Consider the following 21,626-nt stretch of genomic DNA (forward strand, 5'->3'; position numbering starts at 1 on the left):
GTAGCTGTGTGATACACTACAGCAATTCTTCACAAGACTCAACCTCAAAACCCAGGAAGATAGGAAAATGATTGTCGAGCGGATAATTGATGCAAGTTGAATTCAGTTTTGTTTTATCATAATAGTATTAGTTGTGAACCCAGTTAACAAACAGTTTAGTTGTTTTTAAAATACTGACCTGTTTGTAGAGCTATTTACCTTAAATTATGAATGCCATTCACATTGAGGAACCATTTCACTTTTATCTGTTTCATGGGGTTAGTCTTGAGACTAAAATTTTATTTATATATATATATATTTTTTATTTTATCAAATTTAAGTTTCATCATTCATAGGATAATCTTTGAAAGTTGGTACAGTAAATGGATTTAAAATGTATAAATACTTGCGGTTAAAGTTATTTAAAAAAAATTCGTCGATTAAAGCTTGGGTCATCTTACAGGTACCCTGACATGACAAGTGACCACTTGATGCACTACTGCTGTTGAGAGGGGATTTGAGTCGACTGGATGTGAGGCAGTAGTGTACTGATAAAATTAGTAGTATATCTATTATAATAAATTGGATTTACAGGACAAATTAGTTTGTAAATGTCCCAGGACTAACAGGGACATTTAACTACTCCTATTATGCTCAACTAAGTACTGTATTTCCTGGATTATGTGCTTTTTCAAGTTTTACATGTTTGCCATAAGCAGCTGGTTTCACTGATGGTCAACAAATTGAATGCTGGAAACTACAGTATCTGCACTATGATTATTGTTATTGAACTTTCTTGAATAACTACTGGCTACTGATAAATATTATTTAAGTTGAAGCATACTGAATCAAATGACTGTTTTATTGCTTTAGAGGAATTAGCCAGAAAACATTATCAGGTACTTCCTGTGAAAATATTATAATTAAGGGCAATATAAGAAAACATGATTACATGAATATACTTTATTAAAAAATCCAAGATCACCCAGCTTCTTAATAAAGAGGTCATAATTTGGATGGAACCTGAAATGATAGAAAATATATTAGAAAATACTACTTAAGGCTGCAAGCAGCTTATTCATTTATCAATATTTTGATTTACGTATTTTTGTTAATAATAAGGTGCCCCAAACAAATGTTTATTCCTTAATACTGTACTCATATTTCCTCACAAAAAAAAAAGAAGAACAAGTAGAAAAAAATAATGGGGAAAAAAGTAAGTTTCAAGATTCCTCGCAAAAAAAGAGTAAGAAGAAAAAAACAAGGAAAAAAGTAAGTTTCAAGAAAAAAAAAAAAAAAAAAAAAAAAAAAAAAAAAAAAAAAGGGTCGGGGGGTTGCAAGAATCCTGAGAATCAGGACATATTGAGCATGTTATCCCTCTCTCTGCAGGACATGTCAGTGACAGGGATATTTTAGTGGGTTACTATTTTTGAATAATTTTTTTTTTTTTTTTACACTTACACAATTTGTCCTTCACAGTGACATGCAAGTGAACAAAATTGTCCATGAACTAATCTTAACTTAAAGCATTACATAGTGCTAAAAAATGTTTATTTACATACACAACACAGTTAACTCAAACTTGATCCTATCCACGATCATTCATAGACTTTTTTAAGTATTATAAATTTGGAGTTCAGTGTCATAGAAGCAATGAACAATAATGTCCATGAACATCCAAAATAATTTTTTTTAGCATTACTGCTTCAAGATATGTTTTACACAAAACAGTTGAATACTGCTAATAACTAAAATTCGATAATTCCTTTAAATTCGATGGTCATCACAGCCCTTAACCCAAAGTAGTGAAGAAAGCCCTTTTAACTGAAAGAGAAGTCCATAGCACCATCATTAACTTGTACCCCTCAATAAGACATCTTCCGCTGCAAGGTACCAGACTGAACAAAGCTTTTAATAGCCAACAGTCATAGCAGACACAGCCCTCAACTATTCAACATCCTGCAGAGCAAATATACTTTTTTGCAGTCAAGAGGAAGAGGGCAAGGACCATACCACGGGCAACAAGCCGGGGGCCCATCATGATCAAGTACAAGCCGAGGGCGCGGTGCTAGGTCAAATCCAAGAACAAGATAACTTGGGAAGAGCTCATGCCCAAAGAAGGATGTGGCGTCTGTGACAGTTTTTGCACACTTTCAGCCAATATCTTGTCACTTCCAGGGATCCTGAAGAAGTAGGGAATTAACCACAGAACCACCCATGGAAGTCTTGCAACCAACCAACAGTTTCTCCAGGAGATTTGATCTCCTTAGGGGTCAATGTTTGGCATCTCTTCTATAGGAAGAGAGAATGCAAAGTAAATACCGAAGGATAATTGCAAAGAGAACAGGCACCCCTGTTTCTTTAGCAAACAAAGAAAACAGGACAGAATAAAATACTGGCACTCCTCAGGAAGGTGCCATACAATCTGCACCTGCACAGGAAGACATTGATAAGAGTTTATTATAAAAAACCAAGTTCTGCTGTAAGCACAAGTTACCAGTGGCAAACCTGCAGACTTCTATAAAACAAAACAGTTTCTTGAAACAAGAAAAACAAAATTCATCTGTTGTTCAAGTACTCATGACAAAATGAACAAACAAAAACTGTTTTAATTGTTTACTGAACCCCAAAACAAATAACACAAAGCTTAAAAGCAAAGTCAAGTTCCTTGACCAGAGAAGCAGAGACATGTAGACTACATTATCAAAATAGAAAAAGAGGGACTGGGTTACTAGCAGGTGAGTGGGCAGCATCCACCCACTCATGTGCCTGACACTATCTTGTTACAGGCTTTAATTACCTCAGCAGTCACTTAGTTATTCATATAAAAGATGAAGGTTTTGTATCCTCATAGGAACAAACAAAAACTTACTAATACAGTACAGGTAACTTAATGCTTCTAATGTAAAAATTACTTGAACAATTTCTGTTAGTACCTTCTAATTTTGTAAAACAGTTACTTGAACATAATTTTTGTTAGTACTTTCCCAAGTTTGCTATCGATTTCCTGAACAACCAACATGCTATCCAACTATATACATGATTAAATTGAAAAACTACTTGAAAAATATTTGTGAAATGATTAAGGAAAGACTGAAGTAGCGAAGACAGGATAGACAGCACAATAATTGCAAGTGAAAAGTATTTTACAATGGCCAAACTCAGGTTATTATAATCACAATTTTAAGTATAGGATGAATTCGACAAAGCTACTATGAATTATGTTGATCTGGACTTATTACCATGTTATGGTGGAGGCCTTCATAGAAAAATAATTATTACTAGACAGTTTAACCAAATAATAACCAGATTGCTAGAAAGGCCTTTGTTACAACTTTGAAGCTGTGTGGTTTGTAGAAAACTACATGAATATACTGTTGACGCATTTTATTTATGAGGGAATGTCAAATTAATGCCGTAACTCCAAATTCAATCAGCAGTCTATCAAAAATTATAATTAATTTGGGTATATATATGTTTAAACATTAACTAGGCAAATGATGAAAAGGTAAGTGCTTCATTTCTGGCTTGGCAGTGGACATGCCTTGAAGAGGGAGAACTATATATATGGGAAAAGAGAGGCGAGATGTCAAGAGAAAGATTTTGGGAAATGAAATCAGGATCTTAACTTAAAATTATATTATCCCACTAGTAAATAAGAGAAAAATACAAGATCATGTCTTACTTAAAAGCCAGTATACATCAATTATGTAATAATCTTGGACAATCCTAAGAGCTAAGAATTTTGACTCAAGGATCCAATTAAACTATTATAATAATAATAATAACATACCCCCATGCAGTACAGGAGACTTAGGACATTTTATGGGGTACCTTTATCAAAATGGTCTTGGTTTCCAAGTATTCTGCTAGACCCTCTTCACCTCTGAAAAAGAAAAATCCACATCTCATATTAGGACACAGCAATTGGGCTTAATATCAAATCCAAATATTTCATCTCTCCTTTTTCCTTGCATATGGGTTGAAAGATTCTTCAATTGTACACAAAAAGATTATTTATTTATAACATCTGCTCTATCTAATTATGCATTCATGAATTGGGAAAAGGGTAACCATATTGACTGATTAAACCTCTAATGGAAACTTTCCTTTTATGAATACACACAAAATTATTGTATTGCTACTGTATTATGAAAAAACTACTAAACATTTCTCATACTTTTTGAGAGACTTGAGGTTCTGATACCTTCTACCATTCTAAGCATCAGTGCTTCCTAACACATAACATACAAATAAGCTTCCTCAATCTGAGTGACTTCTTGCCGAGAGTCCAATGTAAACACTATAAAAATTTGTTGAAGTTGGATCAGTACATAAATGTTTGAAACGAATGCATTTCACTTTAGACACTTTACATACTTCTCTAAAGATTTCCCTCACACAAAATACAGTAGACATACTGAAAGTACCACATTTTGACACTGGGAGGTATTAATCACTAATTAAGGCAGTCACTCAACAATTTGTGTGAACCTAAAAATTAAAATCATAGAAAAGACCTAGCAAAGCAATAAACAGAAGTGAGCACAAATACTTTACTAGTTCTAGCTATAGCAGACTATGCAAAATATTAAAAATCTGGAATACTTCACATCCAACCATGTTATATCATATGGTTAGTTTCCATACAAATATTAAAATTAGTACCAGCACAGCTAACTGAATCAAGTCAAAATACTAAAATGATCTTTTAGAATTCACAAACAAAACTGATATTTTTTTTTATTCTTACTCTTAATACCTTACTGTAATTAAAATAGACACTGGATCAGCAGTCAATTATTCTGATACCCGGGGCGACTACAAAAAAAAAAATACTTGATGGTTAACCTTTAAGAATTACAAGGCTAATACGCCTGAACCTTATTCCAAGAACAACCTTTTTAATAATATCGCAAACTTACAGTTCCCTGCCATGTCCAGACTGCTTGTAGCCTCCAAATGGAGTTTGCGGAAGGCACAGGTCGTAACAATTAATCCTGTAAAAGCAACAAAATGCATTAAAAGTCAATCTTGTAAAAGCAACAAAATGCCCTAACCCCTGAAATAAAAGCTTACAACAGGTCACCTACCATAAGATGACCCTTGAAGTTAACTATCTAGATATCTTCAGTGCTAAATGTATATGGTAAAATATTCAGATGAAAAAAAAAAAAAAAAAAAAAAAAAAAAAAAAAAAAAAAAAAAAAAAAAAAAAAAAAAAAAAAAAAACACTTGGGAAATAACAGAGACTTGTCTTGGCATAAGGAGAGCTTAACCTAACAATATAAACTCTTCAATCACAGGATGTTCTTATGTCAAAAATAGGTTCACCAAGTAGGGAATTAATTAAACCAAAAGCTCTGCTCCCACAGGGCTAACATGACAATTTAGCAGTCATTAAGAAACACCTAAAAGGACATTTGTAGTTTACAAACAATAAAAATATTGCATATGTATTTAAGCATCTTTACAATCCATTTGTAAATGCGCAAAATGAGCAATAAATATTTGATTGCAAAAGGTGAAAAATAATGCAAAGTATAATACTCTGTACCAAAAATACAATTTCAAGATAGGGATACAGCTAAGGTAAATAAGATTAGACAAGATCAAATGAGGCACAGTAAAAGGAATGAAAGATTCTGCAGCTAGGGGCCAAAGGCATGCTGCAAAGAACCTTAATACTGCCTACATGACAGCCCTAATATATTGTACTATACTGAACTTATAATAAATTAACTTAAAAAATTTAATGACTAAGTTTCTACATTCCTTACAAGAATTTGTTTACCAAACTTTATATTTGCTGTTGGTAGAAAAGTGGACCATCACAATGCTCAACTATAAGCATTTCTTTGCATTCTGGGTCTGAGTAAAGTCCATTAGTCAACTGAGTATGATCTATTTGATGACAAAATACTACTACTTCACTGTGGTATTCTTTTTTAAATGAACACCAAAACCTAGTAGTAGGTTTACTACTCCAATTTGTTGTCAAATTCATTATTTTAAAAGTTTGTTATTACAAATGATTATGGTTTTTAAGTGACATTATAAAAAATCATGTGCAGGAATAGGTACATCTGACCTGGTCACATTAATTGCAGATGGCTGCCTTACCAGCCTCTTCATTTCCAGTAAAACCTACCTTAGCAAGTTCAAGGATTCAAAATTTACACCAAAATTCATCTAATTTGTGACAAACACACTTAGATTTGTAGGAAAAAATGATTTATCAGACAACTTTGAAAACTTTAAAATAATTTTCTGAATCACTGACAACTAAAAATCCAAGTGGTGGAAAGTTTTATATTAAAGTTAACTGCTGATACAGCTTCTTGGTATCAACCTGGTATGTATCCACCTTAAAAACAAATATCATAAAGACCCTGGACTTTGACAAAGGTATTGTCATTATGATCATTACAGTTATGTTTATGCTTTAACGGTCATCCTCAACAGGTTTGTAAGCAACACACCGCAAATGTGGATACATACGTAATACCCAGCTTCTCAATAGCCATCATAATCATACTGTGTTCCCAAGAAATGGATACCAGCTACAGTGTGCACTGTGTGATGCACTGCTGATGGCTCTTAGCAGTATCCTACAGCCCTGGGGTGTAATGGTTTCTGCTTAAAACTTTATATCTACTTCCACACCAACTTCTCCATTTTAAACCTAAGTTTTCATGTATGTATCATTTTAGAACGCACCTGTCTTGGAGAGGGCTATTAGTTGTGTAAGTGACACTCAGTACTTTTACTCTTACCATAACAAAATGGTAGTGTTTTCCCAGATATGTCAATAAATCATTTTAAAATAATTTATCTGAACAAAATGGTACAGACAAAATATTGTTTAAAATTTATAAAAAATACCACTAAAGGCTAAAATTAACACAATTTTCAAAGATATGTCATTAGTATAGACATGAAATACCAGATACAGTACATGACCTAACTGAAATCTCTTTCATCTTAGATTTAGAACATAATGAAACTTCACCTACTAAGAATTGGAAGAAACAGACAACACTTGATTAAGAAACCACATAATGTCAAAATAAAACTTGTAGCTACTTCACTACTTACCAAACTGAGCCAGCACGTACAGCTTGTGCATACATAAGAGCTTTATCTAAATCTTTGGTAATAATACCTGAAGCAAGGCCATACTCGGTTTCATTGGAACGCTTAATCACTTCATCAAGAGTTCTGTACTTAAGAATAACTTGAACTGGCCCAAATATCTGAAATTGAAATAAAGAACTTCCAAGCATTCTGATATTCACATCCCTAAATAAAGGGTAACAACTTTTTAAGTGTAATTTTGTATAGCAAATTATAACTTTTTAATGAAACAAGTGTACTTTTGTACTACTGATGTACCAAAATTTTCAAGTCTGACAAATGAATAATTGGATCAATAAAATACAGAATCTGAATGCATTTAAATATACATAAACTTGCCTCTTCCTTTGCAATGGTCATATCATCTACAACATCACAGAAAACAGTAGGTTCAATGAAATAGCCTTTTGTTCCTTTCCGGGACCCCCCACATGCCAGAGTGGCTCCTTCAGCTTTACCCTTCTCAATATATCCTAAAACTCTCTCCATCTGCAACTGGCTAACCTGTTGGACAGCAAAAATCAACAATTAACAGCACCCTAAATGTGTATCACTCCTGAAAGTACTTTATACAGTTAAAAGGAACATTAGTTATACTAAAGTAGATTACTTGGACAAAAGGGGCAAACACAGGCACTAAGACTGAAAAATTACAAGCTCCTTAAAATTAATTTTCCTTATACATTTTACAATGCCCGATACAGAATGAAAAATGAAAAATTTTCTAAGACCATTAGTATTTTTCATAGCGACAAACCTTCGGTCTTAACAATGGGATAATTTATAGCGCCTAGCTGGATCCGGTTAAATCACAGATGAAGCAAGGAATCTTGTGAGATCTGGCAATGTGTGCGTATATTGGGTGAAGAGTGGTGACGGACCATGCACCTACGCAGTTTTACTACAGAACAGTCACCTAACCAAGACAGAAATCCCTGCTGCTAGGGGGAATCCAATGGGGTGAAATGGTTATTGCTTTTACTCCTATCATTACAAACATTAAAAAGTTAAATGAGACCACAGTCACCACATCTAGATTTTTCATAGGGTTTACACACAGCATTTGATTTCATATGGGGTAGAGATCAGAGTAAGGTCAAGTAAAAGCAGTTGGACAGTTTAGTGATCAAAGGGAACAAGCTAATGGGAAAAATATAGTGCAAGTCAAAAATGATATTGTAATGATACAATAAAGTTTGTTCATACTTACCTGGCAGATATATATATAGCTGTATTTTCCGAAGTCCGACAAATTAAAAAACTTACGACACACGTAGTGGGAGTCAGGTGGTTAGTACCCATTCCCGCCGCTGGGAGGCGGGTATCAGGAACCATTCCCATTTTCTATTCATAATTTTATTTCCACTGTCTCCTGAGGGGAGGTGGGTGGTACTTAAATTATATATATCTGCCAGGTAAGTATGAACAAACTTTATTGTATCATTACAATATCATTTTGTTCATGAAACTTACCTGTCAGATATATATATAGCTGAATCCCACCTTTGGTGGTGGGAAGAGACAGAATAGAATTTTAGGAAACATATACATGCAGATAATTGATATCTTGGTTTTCCTACCTGTTAGCCATAGCTGGCTTCGTGGTTACTGCCACGTAAGTCTTGCTTGTGCTACTAGAGTTGCCAGCGAGGGTAGAGGACCTATAAGCTGGTGCACTCAAGATGATCTGTCAACGGGGGCGTGACCACGATGTGACTAGACCATTGACCATACAATGAGGGCAACGAAGTAAAAAACCACCTGGCCTAGTCTACCAAAGGTATTCCACTAAACTAGACTAAAGAAGGGAGATCCACCTCGGGCGGTCGACCCCACAACCAAAAACACACACAATTAAAAGCTCACCTAACCACTAAAGGAAAGGATGAGTGCTACCTCCTGCCCCCAAAACAGTGTCTGCAGCAACGTATGGTCCAAGCGACGAGCAATGTTCGTATGTCGCTTTCACCTCCCGCAGGTAGTGTGAAGCGAACACCGAGTTGCTCCGCCCAATATTGTGGCACTCAAAATGTCACTGAGTGCCAAATATTTCTGTGACAAAGGCTATCGATGGTCGAAATAGGCCCTCACCTCGTGGGCATTCACTTTTAAAAGCTTCATGTCACTATCACTACATGTGGAATGAGCTTCCTTAATGGTGTCTCTCAAGAAGAAAGGGAAAGCGCGTTCTTTGACATGGGAAGATCAGGCTTCTTAACAGAGCACCGCAAGTTGCCCGAAGGTCCTCTACAGTCCTTCGTTCTGTCTAAATAGAATTTGAGAGCCCTGACAGGGCACAGGACTCACTCTGGCTCACTACCCACGATCTCTGTCAAACCCTTGATTTCAAATGTCTTGGGCCAAGGGTTGGAAGGGTTTTCGTTCTTTGCTAAGAACATAGGGCTTAAAGAACAAACAGCATCAGAGTTCTTAAACCCAACATGCTTGCTTATTGCCTGGATCTCACTAACTCTCTTCGCCGTCGCCAGAGCAGTTAGAAAAAGTTCTTCCTGTAAGGTTTCTAAGCGAAGCTAAGTTGAGCGGTTTTTCAAAATCCACTGGACATCAAACACTTTAGAACAATGTCTAAGTTCCTAGAAGGAACTCTTGGTTGAGATACCTTCGAAGTCTCGAAAGACTTCAGAAGATCATGAAGGTCTCTGTTATTGGCTAAGTCCAGCCCTCTATGCCTAAAGACTACAGAAAGCACACTTCTGTAGCCTTTATCGTAGGCATGCCGCTAAGCGAACTTCATTCCTCAAGTAGAGAAGGAAGTCTGCGATCTGGCTCACAGAGGTAGAGGTGGAGGAAATGCCTTTCTTCCTGCACCAGCTCCAGAAAAACAGCCCACTTGATTGGTATACGGCAATAGAAGAAGGTCTTCTTGCCGTTGCGATCGCTTTCGCCACAGGTCTTGAAAAACCCCTCGCTCTGGCCAACTTCTGGATAGTCTGAACGCAGTCAGACTCAGAGCGGGGAGGTTTTTGTGATACCTCTCGAAGTGGGGCTGTTTGAGTAGATCTATCCTTGGAGGCAGAGTCCTTGGAAAGTCTACTAGAAAAGACATGACCTCTGTGAACCAGTCGGTCGCTGGCCAGAAGGGCGCTGAGAGTCATCCTCGTTCCCTCTGATGCCGCGAATTTCCTTATTACTTCCCCTAGGATCTTGAACGGGAAAGGCATATACGTCTAGTCCCGTCTAGTCCCCAAAGAAGGGCGTCTACTGCTACTGCTCCTGGGTCTAGAACTGGTGAGCAGTATAGCGGGAGTCTCGTTGTCCTGAAAGTTGCGAAGATGTCTTACGAGAGGACAATCCCCATAACTTCCACAACCTCTGGCATACTTCCTGAGATGAACGGGTCCACTCCGTCGGCAGGAAGTTGACCTTGTCGACTGAGCAGATCTGCACGGACGTTTTCTACTCCTGATATGAATCTCGTCAGGATAGAGACGTCGTGTGCCTTCGCCCATAACAGGAGCTCTTTTGCAAGGAAGAACAGGGATCGAGAGTGGGTTCCTGCCCTGCTTTCTTGAGGTATGCCAGGGCTGTGGTGTCCGTCCGAGTTGATGTGCACCACATTGCCGGAGACTTCATTCTGAAAGAACTGGAGCGCAGATGAACTGCTGCCAGCTCCTTGAGGTTTATGTGCCAGGACACTGTTCCCCTCTCCAGGTGCCTGACACTTCCTCCCCCCCCCCCCAGTGTTGCTCCCCACCCCGCTGAAGAAACGCGTCGGAAAACACACTAGGTCGCTGGCTCTGAAGCTTGAGGGAAAGACCCTCTGCGAGCTTCAAAGGGTCGGTCCACCATCTTAGATGTTCCTTTACCTCTTCTGATAACACCAGAATCGATTCCAAATTGTTTTGGTGCTTCCAGATTGTCCGACGAGGAAGAATTGAAGAGGTCTGATGTGCAACCTCCCTAGGGAAACAAACTTCTCCAGTGAGGAAATGGTCGCCCCAGCAGATCTCATCCGATTCCCTCACCCCGGAGGGCATGATTCTTTCCCCAGAAAGGTTGACACTTTGCTTAGGCAATCTAGTTGTCGCCCCTGGAGGACGGAAAAGCCCCGAAAAGCCACCGAGTCCATCTTAATCCCCAGATAGACTAAAGACTGAGAAGGGGTCAGATGTGACTTCTTGAGGTTCACCAGAAAGCCCCAGGGACTTCGTTAACGACAAGGTCGTGTGAAGGTCCTCCAGACACCGGTCTTTCGAGGAGGCTCGTACGAGCCAGTCGTCCAGGTAGAGAGAGATCCTGACTTTGGAAAGAATGAAGCCACCTCGCAATGTTCTTCATCAGTAGGGTGAATACCATCGGAGCAGTGCTGAGTCCGAAGCAGAGCGCCCTGAATTGAAACACTTTTCCTTTTCAGGACAAACCGCAGGTATTTCCTGGACTCGGGGTGGTATGGGGACGTGGAAATACGCGTCCTGGAGAATCTAGTGAAGCCATCCAATCCCCCGGTCTTAAGGCTCCCATCACTGACTGAGGTGTCTCCATCTTGAACCTCTGCTTGATGACAAAGAGGTTCAGGTTGCTGACATCGAGTACCGGTCGCCATTATCCCCCGACTGCTTTGGCACCAGGAACAGTCTGTTGTAAAATCCAGGGGAATTCAGGTCGGAGACTGTTTCTACGGCGTGTTTCACGATCATCTGATCTAGCAGATCGTAAAGCACTTGTTGCTTTTCTCCCCGATAAGAAGGTGACATGTCCCTGGGTGTCGTAAGACAGCGGGGTGGTTTCAGGAACGGGATCCGGTAACCCTTCTTTAAGATGTCCAAGGACCATTTGTCCGCACCTCTCTCTTCCCAGGCTTGCGCAAAAAGCTGAAGCCTGGCTCCAACCAGTGACTGAAGACTTCTGTTTCACTTCTTGTTCTTGGCAAGCGCAGCGGCTCTGCCTCTGAAGTGCCTCTTCCTCGAGGGGCTGGTCTCGATGAAGAACTACTCGAAAGGGCTTCGATTTCTTGAGAATCGAAACTCCCGAGGACGAAGGAACCGCCAGGTCTCCTTGAAGATTGTGCGAGGAGATCTTGCGTGGCCTTCTCCTGTAGGCTGGTAGCAATGTCTTTTACCATAGCCTGGGGGAAGAGATGATCCGAAAAAGGAGCGAAGAGCAAATCTGCCTTTTTGTGATGGAGAGACAGATTTAGCTGTAAAATTGCAAACAGGGATCTCTTCTTCAAAGAGCTGTGCAAAGTGAGCTGTAAGCTCCTCCGAACCATCTCTGACGGCCTTGTCCATACACGACATTACGCTGGACAGCTCCCCCAGACTAATCGAGTCGGAACTCCTAGACTTGGCATCCAGAACTCCCAGACCCCAATCTAGAAAGTTAAAGACCTCTAACGTCCGAAAGAGGCCTTTAAGGTGGTGGTCCATTTCCGTAGTAGACCAGGAAACTTTTGAAGAGGACAGGTGAGAGACCTCCTCGAGGCATCCACAATGCTTGCGAAGTCTCCTTGAGCTGACGAGGGAAGTCTAATACCTACGTCTTCTCCCGTCTCATACCAAATGCCAGCTTTCCCACTAAGTCTCGAAGGTGGCAGGGCAAAAGAAGTCTTTCCCTGAGACTTCCTTTTCTCCATCCAGTCATGGACCTTATGAAGAGCCCTCTTAGTTGAAAGGGACTTCTTCATTCTGACAAATGCCGAGACCTTGTTGATCTTGGAAGAAGAAAGTTGCGAAGGAGGAGAGCGAGGAGCTTCCGGATGAAAAGTGCTCAAACCTCCGATTGAAGAAGGCGGGTCAATACCTGGTAGTCAGAAGAGACTGCCGCCAAAGGTTTCTCATCATCAACTTCAACCGAAGCGTCGCTAACCTCTGCTTCCGACACAGGTGAAGTTGGAGGAAGTAAGGCTGAACTAAGACTATCTGGTCTAAGTTTCCAAGAGGAGCGTTGCTGTGAAGTGGAAGGCAAAGCTGACTCCTTAATAGAAACTCCGGTCGTCTCTCTAAGACCCGAAGTAACTTGCAAAGTCTCATCAAAAACAGGTGGGTGACGACGAAAATCCACATCCTCGTCCACCCGAGCGTCCGCTGGAGCACACCTGGCGTCCGCTGGCGCACACCTTGGCGTCCAACTGGCGGCCACGCGCCTGGCTGCTACTAGCGCGGGATTGGCGTCCACTCGCGCGCTGCTGGCGTCCGCTGGCGCACGCTTGGCGTCCACTGCGAATGATGTTCACTAAAGCGCGCTTAACATCTCGCGCGCGCTCTGCTTCCGCCGGTGCACTCTTAGATGCCACTGGCGCTCGCTTGGCTTCCGACCGAGCGTCAAGATCCTGAACTTGCACCGAAGCGTCCACGCAAATATCGAGCTCTCGCACCGCAAGTTTACGAGCGGGTAATACCGCTTCATGCGCAGAGCGAGTAAATTCCTCTTCACGTCCTCTAGAGAGCCGCTGGGGAGTCGCACGAACTCTAGCAGGCGAAGAAAGTGGAGAGATAGACGAGCGAGGAGAAGGAGAGGGAGACCTTCTAGATCTCTTCACAGGAAGACGGTCATCCTTTCTCCTGGGACGTGGTTGCGTCCCTCTCTTAGAAAGAGCATCAGCAAGTTGTTGCTGCAAAGAGCGCAGGATCTTCTCAGTAGGAGAGGATTCCTTGTCAGGTGACGGGCTGATCCTGTGAGAAGGCGAGGGGCGAGGGGAACGCCCTTCTTCCTTCTCCCAGAAACTGCCGTTGCACGCGCTAGGGAGCGACTGGGGCGCTCAACAAAGTCATCATCGATGACTCCTTACGTTTCTTCTGTGGCGGGAAGGCTGCGAACATACTCTCAGGCGAAGATCGCCGCTCGAGAGCAAAAACTGGACGTGAAGCGTCACGATCACCAACGCTCCTTTTCAGCGGGCGTGAAACAGACTGAGAGCTCCACCCCTTGTGCGGGGAGGAAGCCTCTGAAGAAGAGAAACACTCTTTCAGGAGACGTGCACGCGCACGCTCCTTGGCAGTCTGGGTAGCGTCAACAGATACTGCCGAAGGCACGTCAGATCGGTGGCGTTCCCCGTTTCCTGCCCTCCTGCGGCTTTCGACATGCCCTCTCCCTGAAACCTGGGAGTCCGGCAGCGGTCTAGGCCTAGAGGCGAAATGGGGCCGATCTGACGCACCCTCCACAAACGAAGGAGCACTGTCACTGCACTTTGCACCTTCACTTTTGCCTTCTAAGGCGAGCACTTTAGATTCTAAATTACGAATCGACTCTAAGATAAGTGTAAGGGTATTACCCTCCACAGACACTGTTTCAGGGCCCGAAAGCAACACACAGGGTTAGGAGTAGTGATTAAAGGAGGGTTAGTAGGAGAAACATGAACTTCCTGACGTTTACCTGAAACGCTCCTGGAGGAAGACCTCCTTAACCTATCCCGTTCAAGCTTACGCAGATAGGACTCATACGCTCTCCATCCAGAATCAGAAAGACACTCACATTCCTTGCAGCGAATTTCATACATACAATCATGCTCTCTGCAACTCTTACACAAAGTATGAGGGTCTACTGATGCTTTTCAGTAGCCTACCTCGACAATCACTCTTGGTACAAAACCTGGCGCTAGCCGAACTAGAACCAGACATCTTATTAAAAGAGAAATCAAGCCAAAATCAATCAAATCCACAATTAACGTGTGCCTAGCCACCGATCCAAATGTCAAGATACCAAAAAATCAAAAAGGGGTACTTATAGTAGCCAAGTTTCCTAAATTCAAGACGGAGGTGCTGAAATCTGTGTTTACAACACCGGCGACAGAAAAATTATGAATAGAAAATGGGAATGGTTCCTGATACCCGCCTCCCAGCGGCGGGAATGGGTACTAACCACCTGACTCCCACTACGTGTGTCGTAAGTTTTTTAATTTCTGTCGGACTTCTGAAAATACAGCTATATATATATCTGACAGGTAAGTTTCATGAACAAAAGGAGCTTTAAAATTGATTTGGACAAACCTAGCCTCCTATCCATAGCACTGATTTTTATGTTAGTATGATAATGTAATAAAAAAATGCACTGGCTACTACTACCCTCCACAATGTGAGCCCAGCATTTTATGACGTTAGTTAAATAAGGAAATAACTATTAGTTATATACAGTATGCAATTTTTTCACTAAAAGTAATTAATAAATATTTGTAATTAAATAAACATCTTTGACAGTTTTCATTTCAAATTTAGATATCTGTTCTGAACACAAAATTACTTTAGAACTCAAACACAATCATCAGTTTCTTAGATGCACATAGGTAATGTAAACAGTCCGTTTTCATACTGAAGTTGACACGCGACAGAACTTTAAAATAAGGTAACAATTATATATATATAATGGACCGCAGTATATGTACTTCTAGATACATCAGGGCAAAATGGAATTATCGATTCGAGGGTTTTGTCTCTGGATTGAGCACTAACTGTTTTTTAAAATTGGAATGCTGGGAGTTTGAGTGAGGGAGAAAATTATAATACGTAAAAGCTTTTACTGTCCTGCAGTATATATTAATAATAAGGCTTTTATCTTACTCTATGGGTACTGTTATTCTATGTAATTAAGAGCCTTTATAGGGAAAAGGAAAACAGAACAAGTTCAATACTGTACTAAGAGAAAACAACTATGCTAATGTATACAGGGGTAACTTGATTAGTCATCACAATTCTGTAAGAAAGATTTATTAAATTTGTATTTCATTGTTATAAGCATTCTAAGGGTGTATATACTCGAGAATAACAGTTGTAGGAGGGTAATGTAAGATGACTTGGGGTGTTTTGGGATGATGGTTCAGGGTGTATTTTTGTTTGAAATATTAAATTGTTTTAGTATGATAATTTACGATATATTTTTGTTTTAACTATAAAGTTAGGCAGTGAACTGTTAAAATAGGCCGTTTTAAGCATTTTAGTTTAAAGGGTACAAGGCACTATAAATAAACTTTATAGCAAAAACACGCATTCACATATGTATACATACTGTATATACTCACATAACATGCGGTCACGCATATGCGACCCCTAAATTTTCACCCTCGAATAATTATTTTATCACGTATCTCACGTACCATGCGAGTTAAATTTACGAGACCAAAATTTAACAATAGGCTAACTTCTTTTCCTTCTCTTATCTATTCCATTTTTTAGTTAGGCTAACCCCTTTTCCTCCATCTTCTAGTTAAGTTTAAAAACGTAAAAGAGAATGCAAAAAGTATCGGTAGTAATGATAGACTTGTTAAGAAAATGCATACAGCCAGAAACAGCTGATTTGCTGTGAGCAACCAATCCTATAAAAACAGCCTTTTTGCTTGCATTTCAACCATCGTACGATAGTAAAAAATTACCATTGTTACGTTACAAATGACGTTAATGAGAATAGGACTGATATATTTTTACGTTACAGGTAGTAGTTGACTTACTACTGCAATTGGTTACGAACAACCAGTCATAAATCGATTTGGACGTAAGTCGGCCCATGTTAATTTACTGTAAAAATATACAAGCGTAGCCTACAATAGGGTAATCAGTACCATCTTTACATATATGGTAGCCTAGCCTACACTACACAGCATATTTTATACATTTATGGCATACTAATTATTAATTTCAGCTAATTCTCTAGGTTCAATGCACACTGGCTTATGATGATTCAGTACAAAGAGAAATTGAATAGCATTTAACAAGTTAGCCTCGCTTATACGATGATGATGATATCGTGGTATCGTATATATACGAATACAGTGGCCTAGCCTTCAGTATACTGTATAGTACTACATATACGATATAATTTAGAACTTTATTAATTAAAGCCAATTTTGGAGTTTCAATGCATTCGGACTACAGGAATCAGATTCGGACCAACATCTGCATACCTAATTGAGCGATGTCAGGCTGCTGACGGCTACGTATATTTATGAAATAAATACACAGTGAATATGCATCCTGTCTGATTCTTTTAAAAAGTTATACATTACAGTATCCTGTAATATTGTATATATTCTCATATTATTGTATCATTTTATTTGTCCGTATTTAACTCATTTCGGAGCGAATTGCCTTTCTTCTAGTTTACGTAAAATATCTAGATACTCTACTTATATGAGACAAGGTAATTTGCCATTATACGATGTGTTTTTAAGTAAAAATATGAGTTTATTACGTCTCGTGTTAAGTCAAAATACGAGTTTATTACGTCTCTTGAACAGAAGTATTTTTTTTGTTAAAAGATTGCGTTGTGGGCTTGTTTATTGTGTAAAAATATTACGTGATTCCGTTTGCTATTTTCACTTCATTTCATTGTAATACGAACTTTACCGCTACATTACTTGTCATTTATTGGTGTGAACACAACAGTAAATTGTGTTCTTTTAAGACTTGAAGTTTTGATTAAAATCATTTTCTCTCAATTTTATCTACGGCTGTGTTTGATGGCATATGTTTACTTAGTTATATCCTTGTTGCCGATGCACGATAACAGTATTATAGCCATTCTCACTATGGATATAAGATCGGCAAGGGCATATATATACTGCTAAATTTAATCTGTAAGTTTTAGCTGAAGTTGAGGAAAAAATATTATTGGATACAGTGAAGTAAAACAAAATTTTTTAAAATATCCATGGAAAAGATGCATATGATATGTTTGTACTTTATCATATGATACTAATATACTATGATTATTACAAACTTGAAATTTATATCTCATGTAAGATGCGACCCCCTTAAAATTACCTCCAAATGTTGCATGATACGCGAGTATATACGGTATACAACGATACATATCAGAGTTTCTTTAATAACATAACATTGTAGGCTTGTATGCTTTAATCCATTATATCAGTATGCTACATTACAATACTATTCTTAATAAGTTCAACAAGCCATTGACACAGGCCTTAGACCCCAAAATGGCAAATTAACCAAGCATCAGATAGTGGCTTCTTACCTGTGGGCCCTGCAAAATCCCTTCTTGGAATGGATCACCTACAGGTCTCTTCTTAGCAAACTGGACAGCAAGTTTAATAAACTCATCATATATGGATGCATGGACGAATGTACGAGAACCAGCACAGCAATTCTGTCCATGATTATTGAACATAGCTGAATGGCACAACTCAGCAGCTGCATTTACTGCAATACAATCCTTGATTAATATACAGTTATTTAAAGTCATCAAGACTAAAATATGAAAGCAAATAAAGAAATTAATATTTTAAAAACTGCTACACTAATGCCCCAATTTGTTATGCAACATTAATAGCCAACATTTTTAGGAGAGAGAGAGAGAGAGAGAGAGAGAGAGAGAGAGAGAGAGAGAGAGAGAGAAAAGCACTCACTATATAACCATCAGCTGAAATTCACAACAGTCACCCAACAGCCCAGTACTTAATTCATCGCTTGAGCCAACAGATTTTTTCAGGATTTTTTTGGGAACAACTTTATTGTTATCTCACCTTGTTTGGAAATCAAATGCTGGCAATTCATTTGCATGGTGAATGCCCAACCATTTGTGGAGAGAGAGAGAGAGAGAGAGAGAGAGAGAGAGAGAGAGAGAGAGAGAGAGAGAGAGAGAGAGAGAGAGCAAAGCACTCATTTTCAGTGTTAATCATTAAACATCATGGCTCTCAACATGATCAAGTCTACTTACGATCACCGCAGTCTTCACAAACTACAATTGGACTTTTCCCGCCAAGCTCCATAGTTACTCTCTTCAAATTGGATGCACTGGCAGCACCCATGACTTTCCTTCCAACTGCTGTAGAACCCGTAAAAGCAACCTGAGGTGAAGCAATTTTACATAATTTTACATTTGAGTTAAATACATATGTATAATCATTATGAGTTTCTTACAGTTCTCTTATGAAACTCATTTCTGGCTTTTAATTTAAAATTCCTATTAGCTATGAACATCACAAACCCTGCTCTAAACTCATTTCTGTTTTTTAATTTAAAATCCCCATTACCTGTGAACATCACAGACTCTTTTCCTCTCCTCATTTCTAAGGGCATTCCTCAAGGTTTTGTTCACTCAGTCATTTTCTCTTTCTTATAAGTAAACTCTTACCGACTTCCATTTGTGTTTCAAACAAGATATGCCTTTTCTCTTCCAAAACATTCTCGTTCTTTTGAATTAAATTTCCAATGGTTTCGTTATTCATCTATCACCTCTGAAATCTCTTAATACTTTTTACTTGAACTTGGGATGCTTACCAGAGACAAAGTCAAAGCTTCCCCTTAGCTCAGTTATATTTCTATCCATTCTTCCATCCAAGTCTTTTATTGTTGACAAAAATATAATTACAACTTTCACTTTATTGAAGTATTTGGGTTTCTGGGTTGGTTCCACTTCAATCAACAATTAGTGTGTCCAGGTTACTTCAATGTTTTGGAGATCACTCAATTCAGTCTGCTAAAAATGCTATGCTTTACAAGAAATTAATAAACACAAGCAAACCACTTCTTGCCATTTTACAATTTCAACAGGAAACTAACCTTGTCAATGTCAGGATGATGAGTTACTGCTTGGCCAGCTCCTTGACCAAGGCCAGGCACAACATTCACAACTCCTGGTGGAAATCCAGCCTGAAAAACATCATGTTCATGAATAACTATCTCTTAGCATGGGTACATCACAAGTGCTCAATTATCTGGTAGCTGAAGGCAATAAAATTTTTCTAAATAGGCAAGGGTATAACGAAATGGGAACTGTGGACAATTTAAAAAAAATGTACTATTGACATTACACAGTATGCCAGATTCCTAAACGTAATTTATATTTCTGGGCTCAGCTCGTGTCGCTTGCGCGAAATATCCTTTAATCTATTATTTCTAGGGTAAATGTACTAACACATACCAGAGAATAAATAAAATAAATAAAGAAAAAGGTCCAGTATGACTTGACTCGCTCACCCTCTAGGAGGGTGTCGGTATGAACACTAGGGCGAGTGAGACCACTACCACGAGCCAAATGCCAATAGAAATCTCCCACTACAAAACCCTCCAAGAGGGGAGCCGTCCCACAGAGGGAGCAGCTCGTACTACTACTACACCATCCCATGCTTGCGACTGCTGCGCCTCTAGTGGCCATCCTTTTTCGTTAGCTCGCACGAATCACAAGTGCTATTTTTCTCTCTGTGTATTTTGTGCCCTTTCTTCGGATTTTTCGATAATGGAGCGTGCAGCTATTGCAGCAGCTAAGTTAAGTACTCAGTATTACGGTTAGCGAGTTTTTTTCCGTCCCCGAGACGGTATTTGCCGTTTTTTTTAGGTATAGATACGTTCTCGGGGGCTGGAAGCATGGCAGCATGGTCCTGCCGCATGTTGGGTTCGTTCTTGGTCTCCCATACCTAGAACATCCCTTATTATTTTACGCTCTATTTTGATTATCCGCGTTATTACGTCTACTCAAGTTGTTATACATGTATGTATTTCACCTTATGTAGGCTTTTTCTATCCAGACCCTAGTCCAGGTTCTTAGTATCGGCCCCTGACTAGCTTTGAGTGGTAGACTTGCCTTCGGGCTAGTCGCACACTCCTGGATTTTTTCTCCTGCTATTTTACCTTCTTTTTCTTTCATTTTTATATATATTATATTTTTATGTTTTGTTATTGTTAGGTTAGTTGGCGTCTGGCTTAGCCTAGGTCCTGGCTCGTAGAGCCTAGTCTACCGTTGATCAGTTCGGTCGCTTCCTCATAGCTTCTCTCTGATCAGTTGGTTTTCGCCCTATGGGCCTATATGCTACCGCTTTTCAGTTCTGGTTGCTTCCCGATAGCTTCTCTCTGATCAGTTGGTTGGCCTAGGCTTGCTGTTACCGTATCTTAGTTTACCGCCTCGTGGTCACTACGTGATCACGAGTCAGCCAGGCGCCTGCCAGTCCCCCTTCCCCCTCTCCCGCTCTCCCATAGAGTCTAGAGTCGGGCGGGGGTGGGTCGGTCTGTCCTTGCTCGCCCAGCATGCCCGAGCCTGCCTCCCCCTTCCCCTCACCGGAGGGGCCTGGGAGTCCGACAGTCCCTGACTGGTTCCGACCTCTCCGCTTCTCGGCTCGGCCGGGTGGTACGTTGTTGTGGGGGCTCTGGCCTTCCCCCCCTCCGTTACTTCCTTGTCGCTCCGGGTTAGCGCGAGTACTGTATGTCATCTCGCCCTTCCCTCCTTACTAGAGCTCCTCCCTATCGGAGTCCTGATATCCAGCGGAAGGGTATAGTCCACCATAGTTGGCACCGGAGCATACAATAGGTCTTTACTAACCGTACCGTATTGCTGAGTTACTACACTCCGCTTCACTGGACCTAGTCCGGTTACTTGCATGTAGTTTAAGTTATCTTTAAGTTTATCTTAAGTTTCTTAAACCATCCCCACCCCTCCTTAGTATTTACCGGATCTCTCCGGATTATAGCCTATTCAGGCAATGCAGGGAGGGGTTATGCCCAAATTTTTTCCGAGCTCCGCCACGTAACGGAGTTCTTTTGTCCTTAGTCTGTAAGTGTTACCCCTAAGATACTCATGTGTCTTCCCACTTACAGGCCACCAACTGT

General features: G+C 39.9%; 1 protein-coding gene across 3 annotated transcripts in view; it reads right to left on the reverse strand.

Annotated features, from left to right (window-relative positions):
• Window positions 1-927: 927 nt before the first annotated feature.
• Window positions 928-21,626, reverse strand: part of LOC135199003 (aldehyde dehydrogenase X, mitochondrial-like) — a 46,419-nt gene continuing 25,720 nt past the window's right edge. For 2 of the 3 annotated variants that reach the window (XM_064226933.1, XM_064226920.1), the window contains 8 exons: window positions 19,587-19,676; window positions 18,742-18,871; window positions 18,040-18,224; window positions 7,456-7,620; window positions 7,078-7,235; window positions 4,905-4,979; window positions 3,773-3,865; window positions 928-1,002 (listed from right to left, as the gene is read on the reverse strand). In XM_064226933.1, coding sequence (XP_064083003.1) covers window positions 3,793-3,865; window positions 4,905-4,979; window positions 7,078-7,235; window positions 7,456-7,620; window positions 18,040-18,224; window positions 18,742-18,871; window positions 19,587-19,676 — 876 coding nt within the window. In that variant the 3' untranslated portion in view covers window positions 928-1,002; window positions 3,773-3,792. The remainder of the gene's footprint in view (window positions 1,003-3,772; window positions 3,866-4,904; window positions 4,980-7,077; window positions 7,236-7,455; window positions 7,621-18,039; window positions 18,225-18,741; window positions 18,872-19,586; window positions 19,677-21,626) is intronic. The other variant, XM_064226928.1, reaches the window with a different exon arrangement.

The sequence above is a fragment of the Macrobrachium nipponense genome, chromosome 23 (assembly GCF_015104395.2).
Source record: "Macrobrachium nipponense isolate FS-2020 chromosome 23, ASM1510439v2, whole genome shotgun sequence".
Taxonomy (NCBI): Eukaryota; Metazoa; Arthropoda; class Malacostraca; order Decapoda; family Palaemonidae; genus Macrobrachium; species Macrobrachium nipponense.